The sequence below is a fragment of the Phodopus roborovskii genome, unplaced genomic scaffold (genome assembly GCF_943737965.1).
Source record: "Phodopus roborovskii unplaced genomic scaffold, PHOROB, whole genome shotgun sequence".
NCBI classification, from domain to species: Eukaryota; Metazoa; Chordata; class Mammalia; order Rodentia; family Cricetidae; genus Phodopus; species Phodopus roborovskii.
The window spans coordinates 938,605-959,152 of record NW_026126443.1 but is presented as its reverse complement, the minus strand read 5'-3'; the positions used below and the strand labels follow the sequence as shown (position 1 = coordinate 959,152).

At 46.6% G+C, this 20,548-nt stretch overlaps 1 protein-coding gene across 1 annotated transcript in view; it reads right to left on the bottom strand.

Annotated features, from left to right (window-relative positions):
- Nr4a3 (nuclear receptor subfamily 4 group A member 3) overlaps nt 1-20,089 on the bottom strand; it is a 36,524-nt gene extending 16,435 nt beyond the window's left edge. Inside the window, exons 1-5 of the mRNA XM_051187774.1 lie at nt 19,471-20,089; nt 16,094-16,267; nt 13,079-14,043; nt 9,157-9,286; nt 8,523-8,695 (exon numbers count right to left, since the gene is read on the bottom strand). Coding sequence (XP_051043731.1) covers nt 8,523-8,695; nt 9,157-9,286; nt 13,079-14,041 — 1,266 coding nt within the window. The 5' untranslated portion in view covers nt 14,042-14,043; nt 16,094-16,267; nt 19,471-20,089. The remainder of the gene's footprint in view (nt 1-8,522; nt 8,696-9,156; nt 9,287-13,078; nt 14,044-16,093; nt 16,268-19,470) is intronic.
- Between the last annotated feature and the right edge of the window lie 459 nt (nt 20,090-20,548).

The window sequence follows — 20,548 nt, the reverse complement described above, 5'->3', positions numbered from 1 at the left end:
AGCCCTGCCTCCTTTGTTCCCAACAATCCCACAGTTTGCCTAGGATTTTATGAAGCCCCAGATACCAGGTGGTATCATGGAGGGTGGGAAGAAGTCCAGGAGAAGGAGGCAGGTCCTTTCTGAAGGACATTTGAAAAGGCTATAAAACCCTGCCTGAGCCCACCATCTTTTTAAAAACGAAAACGAAAACAAAACCGCGAGCTCTCTTAACTGGAGGAGAGCTGAGAAAAGAGATTGGCTGTGCATCTATCTCTAGATGAATCACACAGTAGGGGCTCTGAGCCTGTTGTAGTCTCTGGGTGACCAGCAGATTAGCTAATTGCTATGATTCCCCTGCCTTATTCATTCAAAGGTCTAAATATTGCTAAGTCACACCAGGTATGATGTTATGGCGTAGAACTGGACAGTGGTCTTGCATGATTTTGTTTTTAGAAATGGGTGGAATGGAGGGAGAAAAGCCTAAAGGGCTTGTAAACTCCCTGCTGGGAAAAGGAGCCTCAGCTTAGCGCTTCCTGCATTGACTTCCCCCCAAACCAGGGCTCATGAATCAACAACAGTTCTGCTTCCAGTATTTGCTGAGAACCCACCAGAGCATGCAGTTTTCACCAGAGTTCTCTGCAGACCCAAGCCCTGCTGGGCTCCACAGCTCATGCCTCCTGCACTGCTTGGGGTGCTAATGTTACTTTGACAGAGCTCAGCAAGGAAAGAATAAAAACCCAGCAGGCCCAGTCTGCCTCACTGCAAACCCTTTGGAGTTCACCTGCATCATTTTTGTTCAAGTCCCTGAATTCTGGAAATTAGCACCCAATGATATGGGGAGAGAAGGATCATGTATGTTCCTCTGAACATAAAACTTACAGAAACAAACCAAAGATCCCACATACTCTGCCTGGCCTAGCCATTTAAATCTGGAAGTGGAAGAGTTGAACCTCATCTATGCCTTACAGTCCCTACAACTCGGGCAAGATAGGTTTAGGACCACAAAGACAAAAACAAACAAACAACAACAACAAAAAAACCCTAAGGTATTTGGCCATTGACTATCCCACTCAAACACAGACCAAATACAGAAAGATTTTTTTTTTTTTTAAATGAGCCTCTTTCTCTGTTTCCACCGATGTTTAATTCCAGCCTATCCGAGCTCTTGATCCATCAGGATCTGGCTTTAGTTCTAGTCAGAGATGTAGCATCCCCTTCACTAACAGCCATTGCACAATGGAGATTTCTACAAAGGCCACAGAAGGAGAATTGTTGTCTGCACACAACAGCAAATGGAGACGGGTTTTAACCCAAACAGCCTGAACACTGTGTTCAGCAGCAACTGTGGGGGTCAGGTTTCAGCAGTGGCCTAGGCCTATAAGTTATTCAACTGGAGAAAAGCACTCTGAAAAATTAGTGATGCTTTAATAGCAAAATGGAGCTGAATATGCATCACACATTCAGCCTTCAATAAATATGCGAAATATCCGAAGGAAATGAATTCCCTTCCCACCCACCCCCAGTATGTTACTTTTTCCTCAGCCTTTATATTTCAATAGATGATAGATGTGACCATTATAGGAGTCAAACTATATATACATAGTCAGGTTTTGTATGTTAGACAGGGCAATTTTAGGGCTGGAGAGATGGTGGAGTTCATAAAGCACTTGCCATGCAATCTCGAATAACTTCTATAAAACTCTGGTAGACATGATGGCCCACCCATAATCCTAACATGGTGAAGATGAAGTAGACAAGAGTTTCCTGGAGCTAGCTCCAGGCTCATGAGAGACCCTACCTCAAAACGTATGGTGGAGAGTGGTGGAGGAAAATACCACACATCAACCTCTGGACTCCACATGCTTTGTGCATGGTCACCTCTGCACCCATATACATTGGAACACATGTACACACCACACATATTTAGGCTAATAAATGTGATAAATTTAAAGTGGCAATGAAAAAAGATTGGTGATGAATATATTTCTCCCAGCTTAATTTGCTTTTATCTGTCTGTGCCCCTCTATTAGGAAAAAAAAAAGTGTCCCTCCTGCCACTAATGGTGTCACTGCAGGGTGATGCTCTAGAACCTTCTTTCTCTTTCACTGGCAGGTAAGCTCCAAGAGGGCAGTGCTTTGTCAGACCTACTATACATGTGCCCCCTGCCCTATATATTTGTTAAGTGAATTTAGTGCTTCCTGGAAATTTATAGCTCATCCTTTCTCATTCCTAAGAAAAATTGGGGCATTCAAAGTAATGTTGGATTGTTATTATTAAACTACATTGGTGGCTCTCAAACCTTACAATGCCAAGAATCATTAGAGGCTATTGTTAAAATAAAGATTATTTCTGGCATCCTGCTTTCAAGTCTGCAATCAGCAGGTCTGGATGCAACCCAGGGAAATCTGCATGTTAAAGCAAACACTGCCATTCTTTGTGGTTGAGGCAGTCTGGGTACTACACCCAGGGAGATGCTGGTCCATTCTCACAATGGACCTGCATGTAGCAGCTGTTATGATGGGAGGGTTAGGGAATAAGAGGACTAGAAGCAGTGTTCTTAGTCTCATCTCTTTACCATTCAAAATGAAGACTGTCATGGTAGGAACTGGCTGATGCCACCCAGTGAACTGACTGGGAAACATTTTCCCCAAAACTTCCTGAAATCAGTATTTGCAGCCTTCATGCTGTGGTCTCCATAAGTCTACCATGTGCTGGCCATGTTGGGTCTTAAGGCTATCTCATTAGCATTTAAGTGACATTTGCTGGTGTCTTGTTTGATGTGAGCAATAGTTCTCGTAGTTGCAGTCTGTTACTGCACTAAGTGGCACCGATTACCAGAAAACATCCTGGCATGCTGAAAAATACTTGGAATGACCAACTAATGAGGACATTAAGTATATTTCCTCATTAGTAATTATGCAGGCGCTGAAGCCAAACCCAGTATCTATATATACTTGTATTGCTAAATTAAAAGCAACTGTGGGGCAGGGAATAGCAGCATCTCGGGTAGAAACAAATCAAAAGTGACATGTTTTGACTGCGCTGATGTACAATGATCTGAGCTCATTTTTGAGGGAGAGAAGTTTGGCCCACAGGAGAAGTGAAGGTTCCAGAGCCAGGAATGCGTCACAGAGCTCAGGAGCACTTATCCCGACCTCTTAAAACATTCACTCCCTCTGTGACTTGGAACAAAACCCTTCCTTTTTCCACATTCAGGGAGAAAAGGGTTCACTCAGATTTTACCTTTAAGGCACATATCCCGCTACATGGAGATTAAAAGGCACTGGCTGGCAGACACTTTCTTCTTTTTCTGTTGACCTAATCACTGTGGTGGTGGTGAGGGGGAGCAGCTAGTACTATTAGTAAATTGTATTGGCCAAATCAACTGTCAGGCTCAAACTTGACAAGACCACCTCTTGTCTAACATGCAATAAGCTATGAATACATACTAAAATGTTAATATTAGTTGTTGAGAGAGGGATTGGGTGGTTGCCAATGTACATAAAACAATGTGTTTCTTTGCATTTACTTCTAAATAAGTTGATTTTTAAAAAGATATAAGGCTGGAGAAATAGATCAGGGGTTTAGAGCACTTTCTGCTCTTTCAGAAGACCTATATTCAACTCCCAGCACCCACATGGGAGCTCACAACCATCTAACTCCAGTTCCTGTTTGGGTACCAGGCACACACAGACATACATACATGCAGGCTAAACACTCATATATGTAAAAAACATTAATAACAATGATGTAATGCTACCATATAACATTATACCATAAGCATAATGGTGTAATATAAATACATATTACTATTATTGTACTTTTGGAAAAAATCAAATGAAATTTCTACTTTAAAAAAACTAATAAACTGTCATTAGCTAGCAGGGATATATGAAGACATAGCAGCATCCCTTGAGTGACTATCGCATCTCAACCTTGCCACCAGTCTTAGGCCACAGAACTAGCCCTGCTGAACTACCTCTGAAAACACAGTGGGGGTGTGGGTCATTCAGTGCTGTGATTTCATAATTATAAAATTTTAAGGGGAAGGTATTATATAAACTTAATTTCAGGCAATGACAATCTTTAAATAAAGTACTGATATTATAATTTTGGTGGCAGAGTTGAGGGCTTGTGGGAAAATATTTACCATGGTGTGTGCCTCAAAGTAGGCATTTTGTTTCATTCATTTAGAACATTTCTTTTCTTTTCCTTATTTATTTACTTGGGTGTATGTGTGTGAGCACTCCAGTGTCATGGTATGGGGTTTGGTTGTCTCCATGTATCATGTAGGTTCTGGGTATTGAACTCAGGCCATCAGGGTTGGCAGTAAAAGCCTTTGCCTATTGAGACATCTTGCCTGTTTCATTAATTTTGAGTTCTAAGTGTGTGTCTGCACATCTGTATATAAGGCATATGTGTATATGCTTCTGTGTGTGGATACCAGATGTCAATATCCAGTGAGTTTTTTAACAATTCTCCACCTTTAAAATTTTCTAATTATTTGGAAAATATTAATTCTTTGAAAATGTCACATCTTCATCATCTTAGTCACTTTCTATTGTTGTGGAGGCCCCATAACCAAGGCAACTCATAAAAGAAAGCATTTAATTGGGGGTTTGCACATAATATCACAGGTTTAGTTCATTATCATCATGGCAGGAAGCATTGCGGTACACATGGTACTGAAACACTAGTTTAGAGTTATATCTTAATCTGTAAGCTGAGAGAAAGAAACTGGGCCTGGTGTGAGCTTTTAAAGCCTCAAAGCGCACCCCTAATGCCATGCTTCCTCCAACAAGGCCATACCCACTCTACAAGTCCATACCTCCTAATCCTTCTCAAACAGTGCCACTCCCTGATAACTAAGCATTCAAATAACATGATCCTATGGGGGCCATTCTTATTCAAACCACCATGTTCATACAATGTATTTTGATAATATTCACCCCAACTCCTCTCCCCAATCAATTTTATTTTTGAAGAGGGGGCTCTCACATGGAACCTAGAGTTCACCACTGGCTAGGCTGGATGGCCAACAAACCCCAGAGATCCTGGGATACTGACACCTCACAAGCTCTAGAATTTCAAGTGTATGCTGCTAGGAATTTGAACTCAGGTAGGGTGGTATGCACTTTACCAACTTAGACATCTCCTTAGCACCAATTCTAATATTTCTGATAGATAACAAAGTCAAGTTACAAAATCATATGGATTTTATATATATGTGTGTGTGTGTGTGTGTGTGTGTGTGTGTGTGTGTGTACATACATGCATACAGAATTATACATATTCTTGTATATTTCTGCATGTACTTACATTAAGGAACTAAAAAGTAAACTTCAGAATCATAAGATCTTAAGAGTTAAAAGGGACTTTATGTCATGCAGACAACCTTCCCTTTGTGGAGAGTCCTGTCATGTGCTGTCCTTGATTATGACTTGGTTTGCTGACCTCACTCTGACAGTAGTTGGTGTGGGCCAGAGAACTTGTCCTCAGAGCAGCCCTGAAGACCTGCCCCCCCAACCTCTGATGCTATCTTCTTTCTCTAGATTTGCCAGGGGTAATACAGGGAAAAGAGTGACCTAATTTCTACCAGCCTCCCTTCCTGTCTCTATAACTTCCCCTTTTCTCCAACCACTCCTTACAAATTTCCAGAAACAGTGCATCTACATTCCCCTTAAATCTGGTCTTGTATTGGATGCAGTCCTGAAGTGTGATCCGAAAGGACAGAGTCCATGGGACCATATGGAAGTGGATTCTGGCTCCATACTTCTATGGCCACAGCAGGTAATTTAGCACCCCTCTCTGCTCCCACATACACACACTTTGCTGGATCATACTGTATGTCTGTGGAATAAACTCCTGAATGAACCACTGACAAGCCAAGCTTCTCCCCTTTAACAAAATCTAAATGTTGAGCTTCACATTTATTTTTGTTAACTTTCTTCGTGATGGTTTCAGCCCTTCCTGTTCCAACCTGTCGAGATCATTCTGCATGTTGATACTGACATCCATCATATTAGCAGATCCCTCCCAGCTTTCTGTCATCTGCAAATGTGATCAGCATGCTCCTGTGTCTTCTTCCAAGTTTTTGATGAAAGCTCACTGTATTTTTTAAAAAGTCTTTTAATTTAGTTGATTTTGGTCCAATTTTTGATAATTTTGTAGAGCTATCTAAATGCAGGAGAACCCAAGCAATGAAGATCAACCTGATTTCAAAACAATGCAATTAAAATAAATATGCTTTGTAAAATTGAGCTGGGCCTCAAAGGTAGCATCAGCATGACCCAGACTTTGGCATGGACGATCTTTTATTTGGGGCAAAGCTAACAATTAAATTGGATAAATGTTTGTTGATGAAGATGATGACTCCAGACTAACAGACTGAACAGTGCAGAGACAAGCAAACACACTGGATTGATTTCTTTCAATGTAGAGACAGTTCCCAGCTGGGACAACTCAACGTACTGGAGAGATATTGCCACTGCATGAGAAATTAGGCCATGGAGACTGATAATTGGATAGTTTGGGGATATAATATCATTCTGGGGGGGGCAACTTTTCTGGATTGACCATCAGTAGGAATGCCAAATGCCTTGGGAAGATGTCAGATTGCATGCCACAGTCTTAGCTAAAACAGCACCTATAGGCTTCACTGACACAGATGAATTGCAGAGGGAGAGGCAGAGGTGCTTTGGGGAGGAGAGTCTTCATGTCCAAATACCCTTGTAGTTCCTACCCTCGCTGCAACCAGAAAGTATGAAGTATGGCTCCTAATTTGACCTGTGATGGATGTGTTTCGCCTTGTGACCTTGGACCAGTCAACTTTGGTTTCCTTATTTGGACCATGGGGATAATAATACTTATCTTAATGGTGTTGCTACATGGCATTGGACAGTCTAGTTCCTATACTTATTAGCACATTTGAAAAATAGCCAGGGTAAAAAAGTGATCAAATAACAATATACAAGGTACCATGCTGAAGTTTTGACAAATGTCATCATATTTAATCTTCACAGACAATCCAGGGAAGCAGATAATATTACCAAATAACCAAGATGAGGAAACTGAAGCATTAAAAGGTCGGTTTCTCAAGGTCACTCAGCTAGCAAATGCTGGCACTGGGATTTTCACTTAGATTTGCCTGCTTTCAAACTCTGAGCCCTTAGTCAGAGCATTATTCTGTTATACTATTATACTATTTGAGACTTGACTTTCATCAAGAGATGCTACTTACAATCAGAATAAGAGTCCTCAACCTTTGGTGCTGAGAATCTACCAAGCTACTTATAGGGAGTCTTGTGATCAGGTGTAGAGAGGGTTTTGCTGCCTAGAATGAGGGTAGGGAGGAGGGCAAGAGAATCTCAGCATGTACACCATCATTTCTGTCAACACTGTAACCTAAAACGAGGCCACACATCAAGGGCATACTCCTGTTCTTTGTCAGGCATTCATCCAGATGCTGGAAATGCTGAAATAACCATGGAAAGGCAATCAGATCAACCAACTGGAGACCTCCACACCAGCATCTCTTCATTTGTGTTTCTAAGCATATCTTCAAGTGCAGGTAATGCCCCTTCTAGCTCATAGAGGTTTGAAGGTTTCAAGGGAGCAGTGAGATAGTGTGATATCGTGTCTAATGCAAAGAATTATTACTCAGTAAGTAGGACCATTCTTTCTCCTCTTCTATCTCTACTGACTGTATTTTACTAGAACTCTGCTTTTCAAAGTCCTACAAAAATGGCCTTATCATGTTTGTAATTTTTCTCAAAAACCTTCTATGGCCCTTTTGAATGCTGTTTAATTGAGGGAAATTTGCAGACTTCACACTGGTGATATTTTTTTATGATGTCCTATATTAAATTAAAATGTTGATATGTTTTGGTTGACTGAAATAACAACACTGGTAATCATTTATGTTTTTCAAAACGGTTTTGTCATCCTTGTGTGACTGAAGCTCAAAACCCTCCTCTGGTGTTAAATATGGTAATCATTTCCACTGCAGGGAAGAGAAAGCCAAGCACAGGAGCCAGGTGACACAGGCAGGAAACAGAAAAGGCAGCATTCCATCCAGACCTCCTGATGCCCCCTGATGCCAAGACCAGTGCTTGCTCCTCCTCATGGTCTAATCTTCCCAAATAAGCATCAAGTCAATAAATGAGGATGGAATTGGGTAGGCTGCTTAAGGATGATTTGGGTTTGATCACAATTATGAGAAACACAACAGTCACAATTCTAAAAGATGGAAGAACTACAAATTGTAGTTCGCCTGTGCAGCTTTTCCTTGGCACCGCCAGGAATCCTGCAACCATAGGTGTAACAGGTGTAGCCCTGTCAGGGTCATTGTTAAAGCATTTAGAGATTCAATAAGGCAAACATTACTTGGTATAGTGAACGCACTAGCTGCTAAATGAAACAACAACTATAGAAAAGGTAGGCTACTGACTAAGCACAGTGTCAGGCACAGTCATCCATCAACTCTTGTTACTCTTGCTGTGAATGGAGTAGCATAATCATTCAATAGTATCCGCAGAACTTACTCTGGAATAATCAAGATCTCTGGGTGTTGCATCTGTTAAAGCTCGGACAAGGGCATTCATCATACAGATTGGAGGAGATGGTGGGGAAGGCTGTGAGGGCTCCTGTTGTAGGGGGCTCTTTGGTTTGGAAGGCAGCCGTCCTCTCCTCCCTTTCAGACTATCTGTACGCACAACTGATAAGACAGAGAGAGAGAGAGAAAAAAATGTTTAAAGATCACATTCGGAACAGGCATAAATCACGAAAAGGAATCCAAACACATTAGAGTTTGGCAGTGATGAATGAGATCCACCATTTCAAAGCAGTGTTAAGTTTAGAATAATGCTCAACAGTGATTGAGCGAGAGTTGAAATAATGAGGAAACAAAGAAGATAACCCATACTTACACTTGCTGATGGGTTAGCTCTGAAAATCTCCTTCTCAAATAGAACAATGGCTTTTTAAAAATTGTTTTTTGAAAAATTAGAATAAGCAGTCCTTAATGTTACATTAGTATAAATATAAATAACCATTTTAAAAATGTTTGAAAGAAAGAGAAACTAGGAAAATTGGTTGCCTTAATATAAACATTAGCAGATTTCGGTGTTTGAGGATATGAATAAGCAAACCGGATGAGAAGCATATGTTCGTTCTTACCTTCTTTAACCATCCCCACACTGAGACACTTTTGAAATCGGCAGTACTGACATCGGTTTCGTCGTCTCTTGTCTACTGGGCAGTTTTTATTTGCCAGGCAAACATATTTTGCATTTTTCTGCACTGTTCTCTGAGAAAATAAAATACAGAGATAGTCAACTAATAGTTTCTGGAAAGAGGTAAGACCTGACAAGATGTATTTTAATTACAATGTGAAAAGCGACAGTGCAATTTGTATAATTAGATAAATTTAATTTCCTAACACGCTAGCCTGCAGGAAAAACAATTTTATTAGTGTTCCTGGCTGACAGTGAAAATCATCTTGGGTTGTTCCGAAGCGAGTCTCAGGAGGCACCCAACTCTGAATGATAAAATCATATCTGAAATTACCAGGTCAACATATCGTACCTCAGAGGATTAGATTATCTCCACTTTTAATATCCCCCTGGGAACAATTTTCTACTTGTTCTACTCCCCTGATTATCGCTGACCTTATTAAAATAAAATCAGAATTATCTGAGCTGTCCTATGCATGGTATCATTATTGTAAGCCAGATATCACAATAACTGATTTTGTTACTCAATAGAGATGGACTCATACAGAGCAAAATCACAGTTTTCCTTGTTAAAATATATAGGAAATGATGTTTCCATTCTAAAACAAAAAGGAAATCATGTTTTAATTAAAAAGAAATCCAGGTGATTGCACTACTTAGCTCACTTTATCTTTAAAGGACACATATAATAAACTGGCCATTTCCGACTTCCAGGTCTGAGAGTTGGATAGAAAAATCACTACCATATCCAAGAAAGAAAACCCAATGCTGAGTAAGAACAAGAGAAAAATATGAAAGTCATATACATCTCAGTATTTCATAAATGACTATTATTATAGACACCAAAGAACGACATTGTTTAAGACACATCATAAAACTTGATACTGGAGATAAAAATAACATCACATTTTTCTGAATCACATAGGATTTTGAAATAACACACGGATCAATAATTAAACATAACCTCATGCTCCAGTGTAAAACAATGCTTTAAGAGAGCAAACAAGCAAGCAAACAAACAAACAACAACAAAACACCCTGAAAACCTTTGTGTAAATGGTTGCATTTTTACCACTTAAGATGAATTGTTCTGAAAGGATCTGAACCTTTTCAACTTCACCCTGAGCAGAGCACTGAAGTTTATCTGGGATATCTGGGCTATATTTTTTGTTTGTTTGTTTTGTTTTTTTAATTTTATCTTTTTGAGACAGGGTTTCTCTGTGGCTTTGGGGGCTGTCCTGGAACTAGCTCTGTAAACCTCAAACTCACAGAGATCCACCTGCCTCTACCTCCCAAGTGCTGAGATTAAAGGCATGCACCACCACTGCCTGGCTTTTGTTTGTTTTTGTTTTTTGGTGGGCTATGTTTTAAAGGAAGTTTAGTGATCTGCTTGGTTTAATTTTGTTCTGTTTTCCACTCTTCGTATTTCCTTGGTTTCAGTTTTACACTGTCACCTGTTCATTTCATTTAAGGGAAAGATGACGCACATACAAAAAGCCAACCTATGTCAAGTCTAAGACATGGTTGCCGGTTTAAATGCAAAACAAAAAGACTTCTGGGTTTTCAGCAGCTCCATTCTTGGCAGCATATTGATAGGAGCCTTTGAATGAAGCTCCCCTTCAAGGACATGCCCATGTCTTTCTCGACACTACCCTCAAGGCAATGTGCCCATTTAAGCTTGCATGGCATTTTGCTTCAGGCATACATTTTCCCAAAAACCTGAAGCTTTCCCCACACTGGTGCATGTCTGCACAATGTAAGGACAGAGAGATCGTTACAGTTCAATCACCAAATTCCCATCATTAACTGCATGTCATGTCACATTTTTAAAGAATTCAATTTAATGGTAGAAAGCCACTGGGTAAATCCAGCTCCAGTTCCCTTAATTAACAGATCCGTGGGGTGGTCCTACCTCAGCCTGCCCCCCCCCCTTCAAGTATAGATCTGTTTTCAAGGGAATGCGGAAGAAATGGGAAGCTGTTGGGGAGTGGTGAATGCACATTTCTAGACTCCCATCACTCCCATGTTATGATGAGTCCTTTCTTATTGATTCAGGGGTGGCTCTATTGCAATCTTCATTCAACTCTTACTGGAGTGTCTCTTTTGTCCCTTCCTCTGAAATGTCATAAAAACCAAACCCGCTAAAGGAATGTAGTTCTGTGGAAGTACCTGTGGGAAATCTTGAGTAGGCAACCAGCTGGGGAAGGAAGAGAGAAGGGAGGAGGCTGGTCTGGGGTTGGGTTCTAGCTCAGTGTTAGAGCACCTACCTAGCAAGCACAAAGCCCCATCCATGTTCAGTCCCTAACACTGAGGGAAAAAGCAAAGGCTAACCTAAATGGCTTATTAAAAGGAGGTTCTGCCCTGAAATGCCATAAGCTTGTGCATCTGTGTGTCATTTAAGATGGCCACATCTTTATCCAAGCATTCTTTCATTTACCTAGAGAATTCAATGAGTGACATGATAATCATTGTCAAACCAAAAATAACTGCTTGGTTTTCATTCATTAATATCTATGGTTTTATGTCTCTTTAAAGACTAGGAAGTATTCTTGTATGTTGATATTTAATACATACAGCCTTTCCTCTGGGCTTGATTCACTGGTTGGGAAATTAAGATCTAAAGAAAGGACTTGTGTCCAATGTTACAAGCTGGTAGTGGTGACAAGTTAGGATTCCTATTTGACTCTCCCAGCCCCAAGTCCAGCATGATCCTAAATATACTCTATTTGCCTCCCAAATCCTAGTTACTCACTCAGCACTCCACTTCACCTATGCCATTTGTGTGGGTCTAGAACCACCTGAGAGTCAATGACAAAAGAAAGAACAAGAGAATGAGCAAGTTTACCCCGCCCCCAACACACACCAGGGGTGGAAAGACTATTGAACTCCAGAGTCAAGAGAAGCCAGCTGTCCCTACCCATCATACAAACCAGGGTACTGTCCAAGCCTGTCCAAGAGGTTCTTCTCTAGTGTTCAGTTTCTTTGTTGATAAATATGGGGAGGCTGATGACACTCCCCCCTGTAAAATTCTCCATTGTGTCTACGTGAGAATGACCAACATGGACACCGTGTGTGTGTGTGTGTGTGTGTGTGTGTGTGTGTGTGTGTGTGTATGTGTGTGCAGGGAGGCAAGTGTTTCTAGAGAACAGGGTAGATTGGCAAGGCCCAAGTTCTACCTTCTACCCTTCTACGGAGGAAGCTGTCCCAAAATGCCTTTAGTCAGTCACACTCTGCCACTGCAGAGCTATGAAAAGGAGTTATCTTGGGAGCACACAGGTATGAGCTGACCTCCTGTCTCTCCCTTATTCTCTGAGTATGAGTTCTGTGGCAGCTGAATGGCCTCTCTGAACCTCCATTTTCTCCTATAAGAAACAGGGATAATTATCCTCTATCTTCAAAGCACACTGAAACACTGAATAAAAACAGCAAAATTCAGTCTTAAGTGTGTCTGAGTCTAGGCTCGAAGCTCTTCCTGTGAAGATCGAGACACAAATGCCCAGGCCTGTCATACAGGCCATATTCTCTTAGATGCTCTGGGTATACAGGGAAGGGATAATGACATTTGGGCATTGTTGAACCTTAGTTCCTTCAGAGAATTTGCACAAGACCCTGCTCAGGAAAAAGAAAAAGGGGAAAAAAAAAATGCCCAGGAGGCAAGGTCAGGTCAAGAGGCCAGGGCAGACCCATCAAATGCCTGGACAGCTTGCTGTTTAAAAGCAAGATGGGCCCGAAGTTCCAGCCTAGGAATAGGAATGCCTAGTGAGTGAGTTTACATACTGCCAGGGGCAAGAGTGTTGCTAAACCCACTTAGATGCCCAGCAAGGACTGCAGAGCGGAGGAAGCACCTGGAGGAGGCATGCTCTCACCTTGAAGAAGCCTTTGCAGCCCTCGCAGGTGCGTACCCCGTAGTGCTGGCAGGCGGCATTGTCCCCACACACCGCACACGTGCCCTCGCCTGATGATGAGCTCCTGTTGGGTGGCGATGGCAGGCTGGGGCTCTCTCCCAGCAGACTGGACGCGGTAGGGGAAGCTGTGAGACCCAGCGGTGGGAAGGTCAGCGTGGCCGTCCTCTTGGCCAGCGGGAGCCCGTACGGGTGGCCCTCGAGCGCCGAAGAAGCTTGGCTGCCCGCGGCGGCTGCGGCTCCTAGAGGCAGGCTGAGCGCAGCGGCGCCAGTGGGGTCGAAGCCAAGGTGGTGGCCTCCCGCTGAGCTGGGCGCGGGAGGGTGCGGCGGCGAGGGCTTGAAGTGGAAGATCGGAGGGAAGCGCGCAGCAGCCATTGGGGGCACCGCCTTCATCTGCGGGTCCAGCAGCTGGCCGGGTGCGATGCAGCCAGGCGCAGAGGGCAGCTCCTCGTCCCACAGTGCCCCCGCCTGCGGGGGGAAGCCTGGCGTGGTCGGCGTGGACGGCGGAGACTGCTTGAAGTACATGGAAGTGCTGGGCACTACGTCGTCCTCTGGGCCAGAGGGAGGAGGAATGGACGGCTGCTGCTGCTGGTGATGGTGGTGATGATGGTGATGGTGGTGGTGGTGGTGGTGGTAACCATGCTCACGACCCTCTTCCATCTTGATCAAAGGCCGCGGCCCGGAAGGGGGCATTTGGTACAGGCAGGAGGGCTTGAGTTCGCAGCTGCTGGGGTAGCCTTCCATGAAGGTACTGAAGCTGGGCAGGGACGTCGTGGCGGTGGCCATGATCCCTGTGCTACCTAGGTCCATGGTCAGCTTGGCGTAGTCGGGGTTCATGATTTCTGTGGTGTATTCCGAGCCATATGTCTGCGTGGCGTAAGTGGACCCCGGGGGCGAAGGGCTATATTGGGCTTGCACGCAGGGCATATCTGCAGGGATGGAGACAAGGGCCCAGAAGTCAGCGACACTCCTTTGCCAGCTGGATTCACTGCTCTTGAATCAGGAAACAGAGGAAATGGCATCCTCTCCCCACAGCTGGCAAAGACTGAGTGCCCCAAGTTTACTTTCCTCCTTGATGGGGTGACAGCTGAGTCCCTGACTGACAAGTGGGGGGTAGGACCTGACCTCCTGGGTATGACTATATCCTCCCTTGCTCTGTTCACCAGACTGGATATAAATGTTTTCCTTCATAAGCCCAGAGATTTTTTTTTTTTTTTTAAATCAGTTTAAGTCCTAAAAACCAACTGGAGTGGTCTTCCTATCCATAGGCAGGGCTAATAGTTAATTTGGTGGAAGGAGGCCATTGGTCCCCCCAAGACATATACACATTAATTTGTAAAGCCATGAGTTAGTGAAAAAGATGTCCTGTGTGGGACAAGGGAGGCAGTGACATGCTAACATTTTATGAGTGCCAACTAAGGCTGCCCACACAAGTTGTGGTCCCTGCTTCCCACCCACTCCTCCAAACAGGATTAGCAGCCTGCACAAACTGGACCCCTACTGATGACTTCAGCCAGCTTAAGTGATGAGGTGGGCATGTAGGCCCAGGAAATGGACTCGGGGGAGTTGGTGCCATCTGCAAAGAAAAAGATCAGCTGCAACCCAGCACACCCACCCAACCCGCTTGCTCTCTGCTATACTGTGTGCTCAAAGCATATACATATACACTTCCCAATGCTGACTAATGCACTACTCTAATCTAGTAAGATTAAAGCCGTTTTATGACAACAGTTAACAGCTCTTCTAACAGGCAAGTTTGTCTAGGTATTTTCTCATGGAGGGAGGAAAAGAAGAGAGCTGTTTCAAAGCAGATGCAGCTTCTCTGCCAGATTGCCTCCATTGAGCCCTCAAAGCCCCTGGTATCTGAGGTACTTGCTATATTTACAGAGGTTGAGGTGGGTGAGAAGTTACTGGCTCTAGTGAATAATTTTTCTAATTTTCCCCCCTTTGTATGGCTAAATCAAAGTGGTAACATGGGGAGTTTCTGGTGGTTGGTTTTTCCAAGTCAAAGGAAACCCAGGTGCTTAACTTCTTGGAGGGTGTGGTGTGAAGGTGTGACTAACAGAGAAGCCAGTGCTTCACACTTCCTTTGACATCTTTCTCTTACCCACATTTCCAAGTCTGATTGAGTCATGCATGTATGGGATGAAATCTTGACTTGAGGCAAGGTGATGAGGGCCTGCTGGAAGAAGCAGCTGTGAGGAGGGCCCAGTTCAAGTCTGCCTTCTTTTTAAGGGAGGCCTCATGAGCTAGCTTGAATCTAAAGGATCACTTATCTGGTGTCTAGTTCTTAGGCTGGAATGAAAGCCGGTCATTTAAAAAGAAAGAACAGGGCCTGCCTGGTCTTTCCACCTCCCCTCTCTTTGCATCCCCAGCACTTCTCCCTTACCTGTCATCCTTCCTCCCTGTCCTTTCCCTATTGCTCTTTGTCTTTCTGAACGGTGAATGTATCTCTCTGTCTTTTTGGTGCCCACACTGGCTTGATTCCTCCCATCCCTTTAAAAAATTTGTACGAACCAAATCTGAGGCCCTTATATTCTTATAAGTGTCTTTAGTTCCCATGGGTTTTCCCTTGTCTCTGGGCCTCAGTCATCCAAACTCCTGCACCACTAAAGATTTGGGATTTAGACCAATAAAAATGTTCCTTATCTCTCCTAGTGATTCCTTAAATGAATATGTTGTATGTAAAAGGACAAAAATAAAGCCATGAAAAACAAAATAAACTAATCTCTTTGGAGTATTTGCTTTTCTTCTTAGGAAACACAATTTTGAGAAATGGTTCATGTAATCTCAATTGCTCCGCTTGGTAGCAACAGGGTGTGGTATACACAGGAGCTTCGTGCCAGGAAGCCACCTGTGCTGTGAAATTCGGGGTCAGTAGCTTTCTGTTGGTACTGGGCAAGTTGACCAGACTACCTGCTGGATGCTGGTTTTCCTACCATTTCTCTTGCACAGGAGGAATAAGGGCTTCAGACCTACCTGGAGGGTATCTTGCGCGCTGAATGGTGGGGCTGGGGGTCTCTCCAGCAGAGGCTGAGAGTGTAGGAGGCGGGGACGTCTGGATAGGCGAAGCAGCCGCTGCGCTGCCCGGCTCAGCTGAGGATCCAGGCTCAGCACCCGGGCTTGTCGGGCTGCACTCTCCCGCAGTGGGCTCTGCAGGCACCGAGAGAGTGAACAGAGATTGGGGTTAAGACTAGGTTGGGCCACCTTTCCCAGGGTTGGATGAATGGGGTGGGGGCGGGGAACCTGTAGAAATGCTGGTTCATTACAAAGAATTATCATAAGGTTAAGTGAAAGTGCTTAGGGCTCACAGAATCCTTTGGGCAAGGAACCTCACATTGTCGTGGGGTAGCTAAGGGAAAGTTGCAGTCACCCAGTGAGCTCACAACCCTTTTGTGGTACTCCATCTGATGCTTAGAAGCCCCATGGCCTATCGTAGCCCAAAAATTGATCTTTTCTACTTTCACTGTTGGTTCCCTGCTTGGAAAGTCAGAGAGACCGAAGAAAGGAGAACACTTGAGGAACGAATATGGCCCGAATTTGAGGGGTGGTGGTGTGAGTGAGTGTACAGGAAAAGAAAATAGACATTTTTCAACTCCAACGGCCCCCATTCCTCAAACACAAATTTTACATGCCGCGTAGGAAACGCACAAGGTCCGGAACGAATGCATGAATGCCCGAAGGAATTAAGAAAGTCTGAGCTTTTCATTCTAAATGCTAATGGAGCTTCCCTTCTATTAGTCGCGAGTTTCGGGGGCCAGGGGTCAAGCAAACAAAAGGGCACAGAGGAAAGAAGGCCTGTTCTGGGAGCCGCGCGCTCAGGCGGACAGCTTTGGCGGCGGCTGCGGCGGACCAAGGGAGGTCCCCAGCATTCAGCGGGCGGTATCCCCGAGGGTGGGCGGCTTTAAGGCTCCAGGCCACCCCGTGGCTCGGAGGGGGGTACATTCCGGAGGGCACCCAGAGCGGTTCCCGGGCGAAGGTCCCGGTGCACAGCTTAGTGAAACTTTGTAGCTGGAAGAGCAGCTTGCCTAGCAGGAAGGAGGGCTCCAGCTGCCCCAAACTCCGGCTTATAGCGCCCCCTTTGTCCGGGGTGGGCACAGCTCAAAGGTTAGGAACGTGCCCCCCCCCCGGGGGGGGAGACCCAACCCTAAAACTAACCAAAAGACCTCTGGTGAGCAATGGACCCAAGGGTGGGGCAAGTCTCATCTCCTGCTGCTCCTGTACCCTGAGTTTGCTTGTAGAGAGAAAGGGTCTGGGATTCCTCAGGTCTAGGAAATTCTCGATGGCCAGGAAATGGGGGATTCCCTTGCCATCCCCAGTCCGAGGTACTCCGACGGAAATCTTGCGCTTGCTGAAGCGCTGGCACGAGTGGATCTTTCCACAGCTGCAGCATGTGCTTCTCACCCTCCCCCTCTCGCATCTTCAAAGGGGGGGTGCTTCCAGCAACCCTCTTTCCACTGGGTTGCTGCGGGTACTCCCACCCTCCCCCGGGGCCTTTCAGGAGTAGTCTTTCTCTATGGGGCTGCCTCTGAACTCGGGTGGGCGGGGGTCGCGTCTCCCCAGGGAAGGTGTTCCTCTCAGGGGCCCTCACACCGCCCACCCTGCAGACCAGCCCAGCACCCCATCGCTCTCTCCGCCCCCCATCGGCCGGTTACCTAGGCAAAGCCTCTGCGCCTGGAAACACGTTCTGTCGCTCAGGCTCGTGGCCGCTGGGGCCGGGTGCACAGAGCCTCGGGGTTGTAAATTAGGAAGAAATAACTACCTCTGTCAAAGCCCCTTTCTTTCTCGGGGGCAGACGAAGGGAACACCCCCGTGCTCCCCTCCCCGTGGTGAAGTGTGTGGAGGAAACCGTGAAACACACCATTGTGACCCGGGCTCCTCCGCGGAGTTTCCAACCTCTGGGAGCGGGGGCGGAGGTTGGGCGGGGGCAAGAGAGGTGGAGGAGAGACCAGCAGAAAGGGAAAGACAGAGATTCTCAGAAAGATCGAGGGAGTCGAGACAAACCCCGGGGGGAGAATTTCTGCGAGCCAGTGTTGTGTCCCAACCTCCCCGTTTGGGGCGGGGGTGTCTGTGGAGGGAGGGAGCTATGGCCCTGAGAGTCTTGCTTATCTTATTCGGTTAAAACAACTCTAATAAAGTAATTTCATTCATTGTGTTCAGTATGCGCGTTTGGGCAGCTTTTCTTTCCCCAACTCGGTTCTATAAAAACATTTCCCGGTCGTTGGACAAGGACCACTAAGAGTTGGAACAGCGAGGGAATGGCTGAACCGAGCCCTATGACCTCTCTCCCAGCACCAAGGCCCTAGGACAAGCAGCTCCAGTGTACTGATGACCACACTCCTCGCGGCTCTTCCCTCGGGAGAACCCGGGCACATAAACAAAAGGCCACCTCCAAGAACGTTCTTGGAAATCAAGGGACCAATGATCATGAGCTCCCTCATGACTGCCGGAAGCCTCCAACAGGTTCGAGAGGTGCCTTTGAAAGCCACTCTCCGCAGGCTGCGCTCATCTGCTCATCTGACCCTCTCACCACCGAGAACTTTCCTTTCTACGAAGAGTAAAACACTCGGAGCAACTTCTCCGAAAGCGCATTGAAAAGTAACCCAAGCCTTTTCCACTCCAGCCAAGGCCTGGTACAGAGGGACGCGGTCCCCACGCGTGTCGGGGCGCGAGAGTCGGCAATTACTCCCGATTACCTCCGTGGGGAAAAGTGTAAACCAGCAAGTCGGCGACGCCAGGCAGACGTGCCTAGTGGAGTCCCGGTCTCATTTCAATACAATAAGCCACATTCCTACAATTACACCCTCTTTGCTGAGCTCCTCCAGCGCCTCTGCAAACTCTGGCCGCCGCTTCCCAGGCTCTGTCCCTCCTAAGCGTTCTCCCAGACAACCATCTCCGTTTCACCATTAGGCACATTAACTTGGACCCACCAGAGTCCCTATTTTCAACCCCACTGAAAAGGCAGGAAAATTACTGCCGTTCATCACCGGGGCTCCAACTCTCTGCCGCCGCCGTGGCCGCCGCCGCCGAGAGCATCATTACCATGACAACTAGAGCCGAAATACCCTGAATTACAACGCTGGAGCTGCTACAGCACACATCCAGGTCCTCCTCTTTGTTAGAGGCTTTTCGACTCTTTGGGTGGGAGAGGAATCTCACAAGCTCCAGAGTCCCCGAGTGCCAGCTACAGGGGAAAAGTTTCAGATTGAAACCCACTCGCCAAAGCCGAAATGGGGAGATCAGCGTGTGAGTGTGGGGGGCACCCCACACTCAAAGTTGTCAATTTAAGGAGCGACGCTTCCCAGCGCGCCAACTTTTAAGCAAGTCCCCATATTAACTGGGTAAATCATACGTACTTGGGTGCTGTGGCGGTTCCGTCTTTAGAGCGAGTTTCTAGAGAGCGGTCCCGAAATCTGGAGTGGGGGAGAGTCACAGCTGCTGTCCCGGAAGGGCTGCGGTGCCCAAGCCCAGCGGCTCCCAGAGGTGGTGAGCGGCTGGCGGGGGATGCTGCGATCCCAACTCATGGGAGAGCGCCGCCGAGAGGTTCCGCCGGCGTCCAGTCTCCTGCTGCGACCCGGGGGTAGGATGTCGCTGCCGTTCCCACCTCCACGGCCACTGCCCGCTCTGTCAGCGCTGCAAAGTGAGCCCAGGAGGGTGCCGCCGCGCGGCACCGGCGAGGGCGCCGGGCGAGAGGGGTGTGAGCGCGCGGGAGAGAGCGGAGTGTGTGTGTGAGGAGCGTGTGAGCGCGCGTGTGTCTGTGTGTGCGAGTGGAGGAGCGGGTGTGAGCGTGTCTGTGTATGGGGAACGGAGGAGGAGCAGGCGCTGGAGGGGTGGGGGGCGGGAGGCAGGAGACTCGGCTCTCCCGGCTGCGCGTTCGCTCGCTCTCTCGGCACGTCATTTATGCCACAGGAGCCCTAGCGGCCTCTCCATAGAGTGCCTGGAATGCGAGACGTCAATGTGACGCCATGGGACGCTACGTCACCCTCCTCCTCCCTCCCCTGGCCCAGCCGGTTCCGCGTGTGCGAGGGTGTGTGTGTGTGTGTGTGTGTGTGTGTGTGTGTGTGCGTGTGCACTCGTGCGTGTGTGTGTGTGTGCGGGCGCGTTCCCTGGTCATTCGCACAATGGAAACCGCGGGGAGCTGCCGACCCCGGCCCCGAGGCTTCTCAGACCCGCGCGGCCGGCCGATCTCTCCGCACCCGAGCGGCTCGCCAGGGCGCTCGTCTACCGGAGGGTGCCGCAGCCAGCCCGCGGGTCAGGCGGGACCGCCCAGCTGTCAGGCTCCGGGTGGAGTAGAGTTGGAGGAGTGCTGCTGGCTGGCCTCCGAGGCTGCCCCGAGGCATCGAGCCAGGTCGAGGGGGTAAGAGAGAGGACAGCTCTTCCGAAAGGGAAGGCTCCGCCAGCCAGCTTCTCCGAGTGACCTGGCAGTCACTGCTG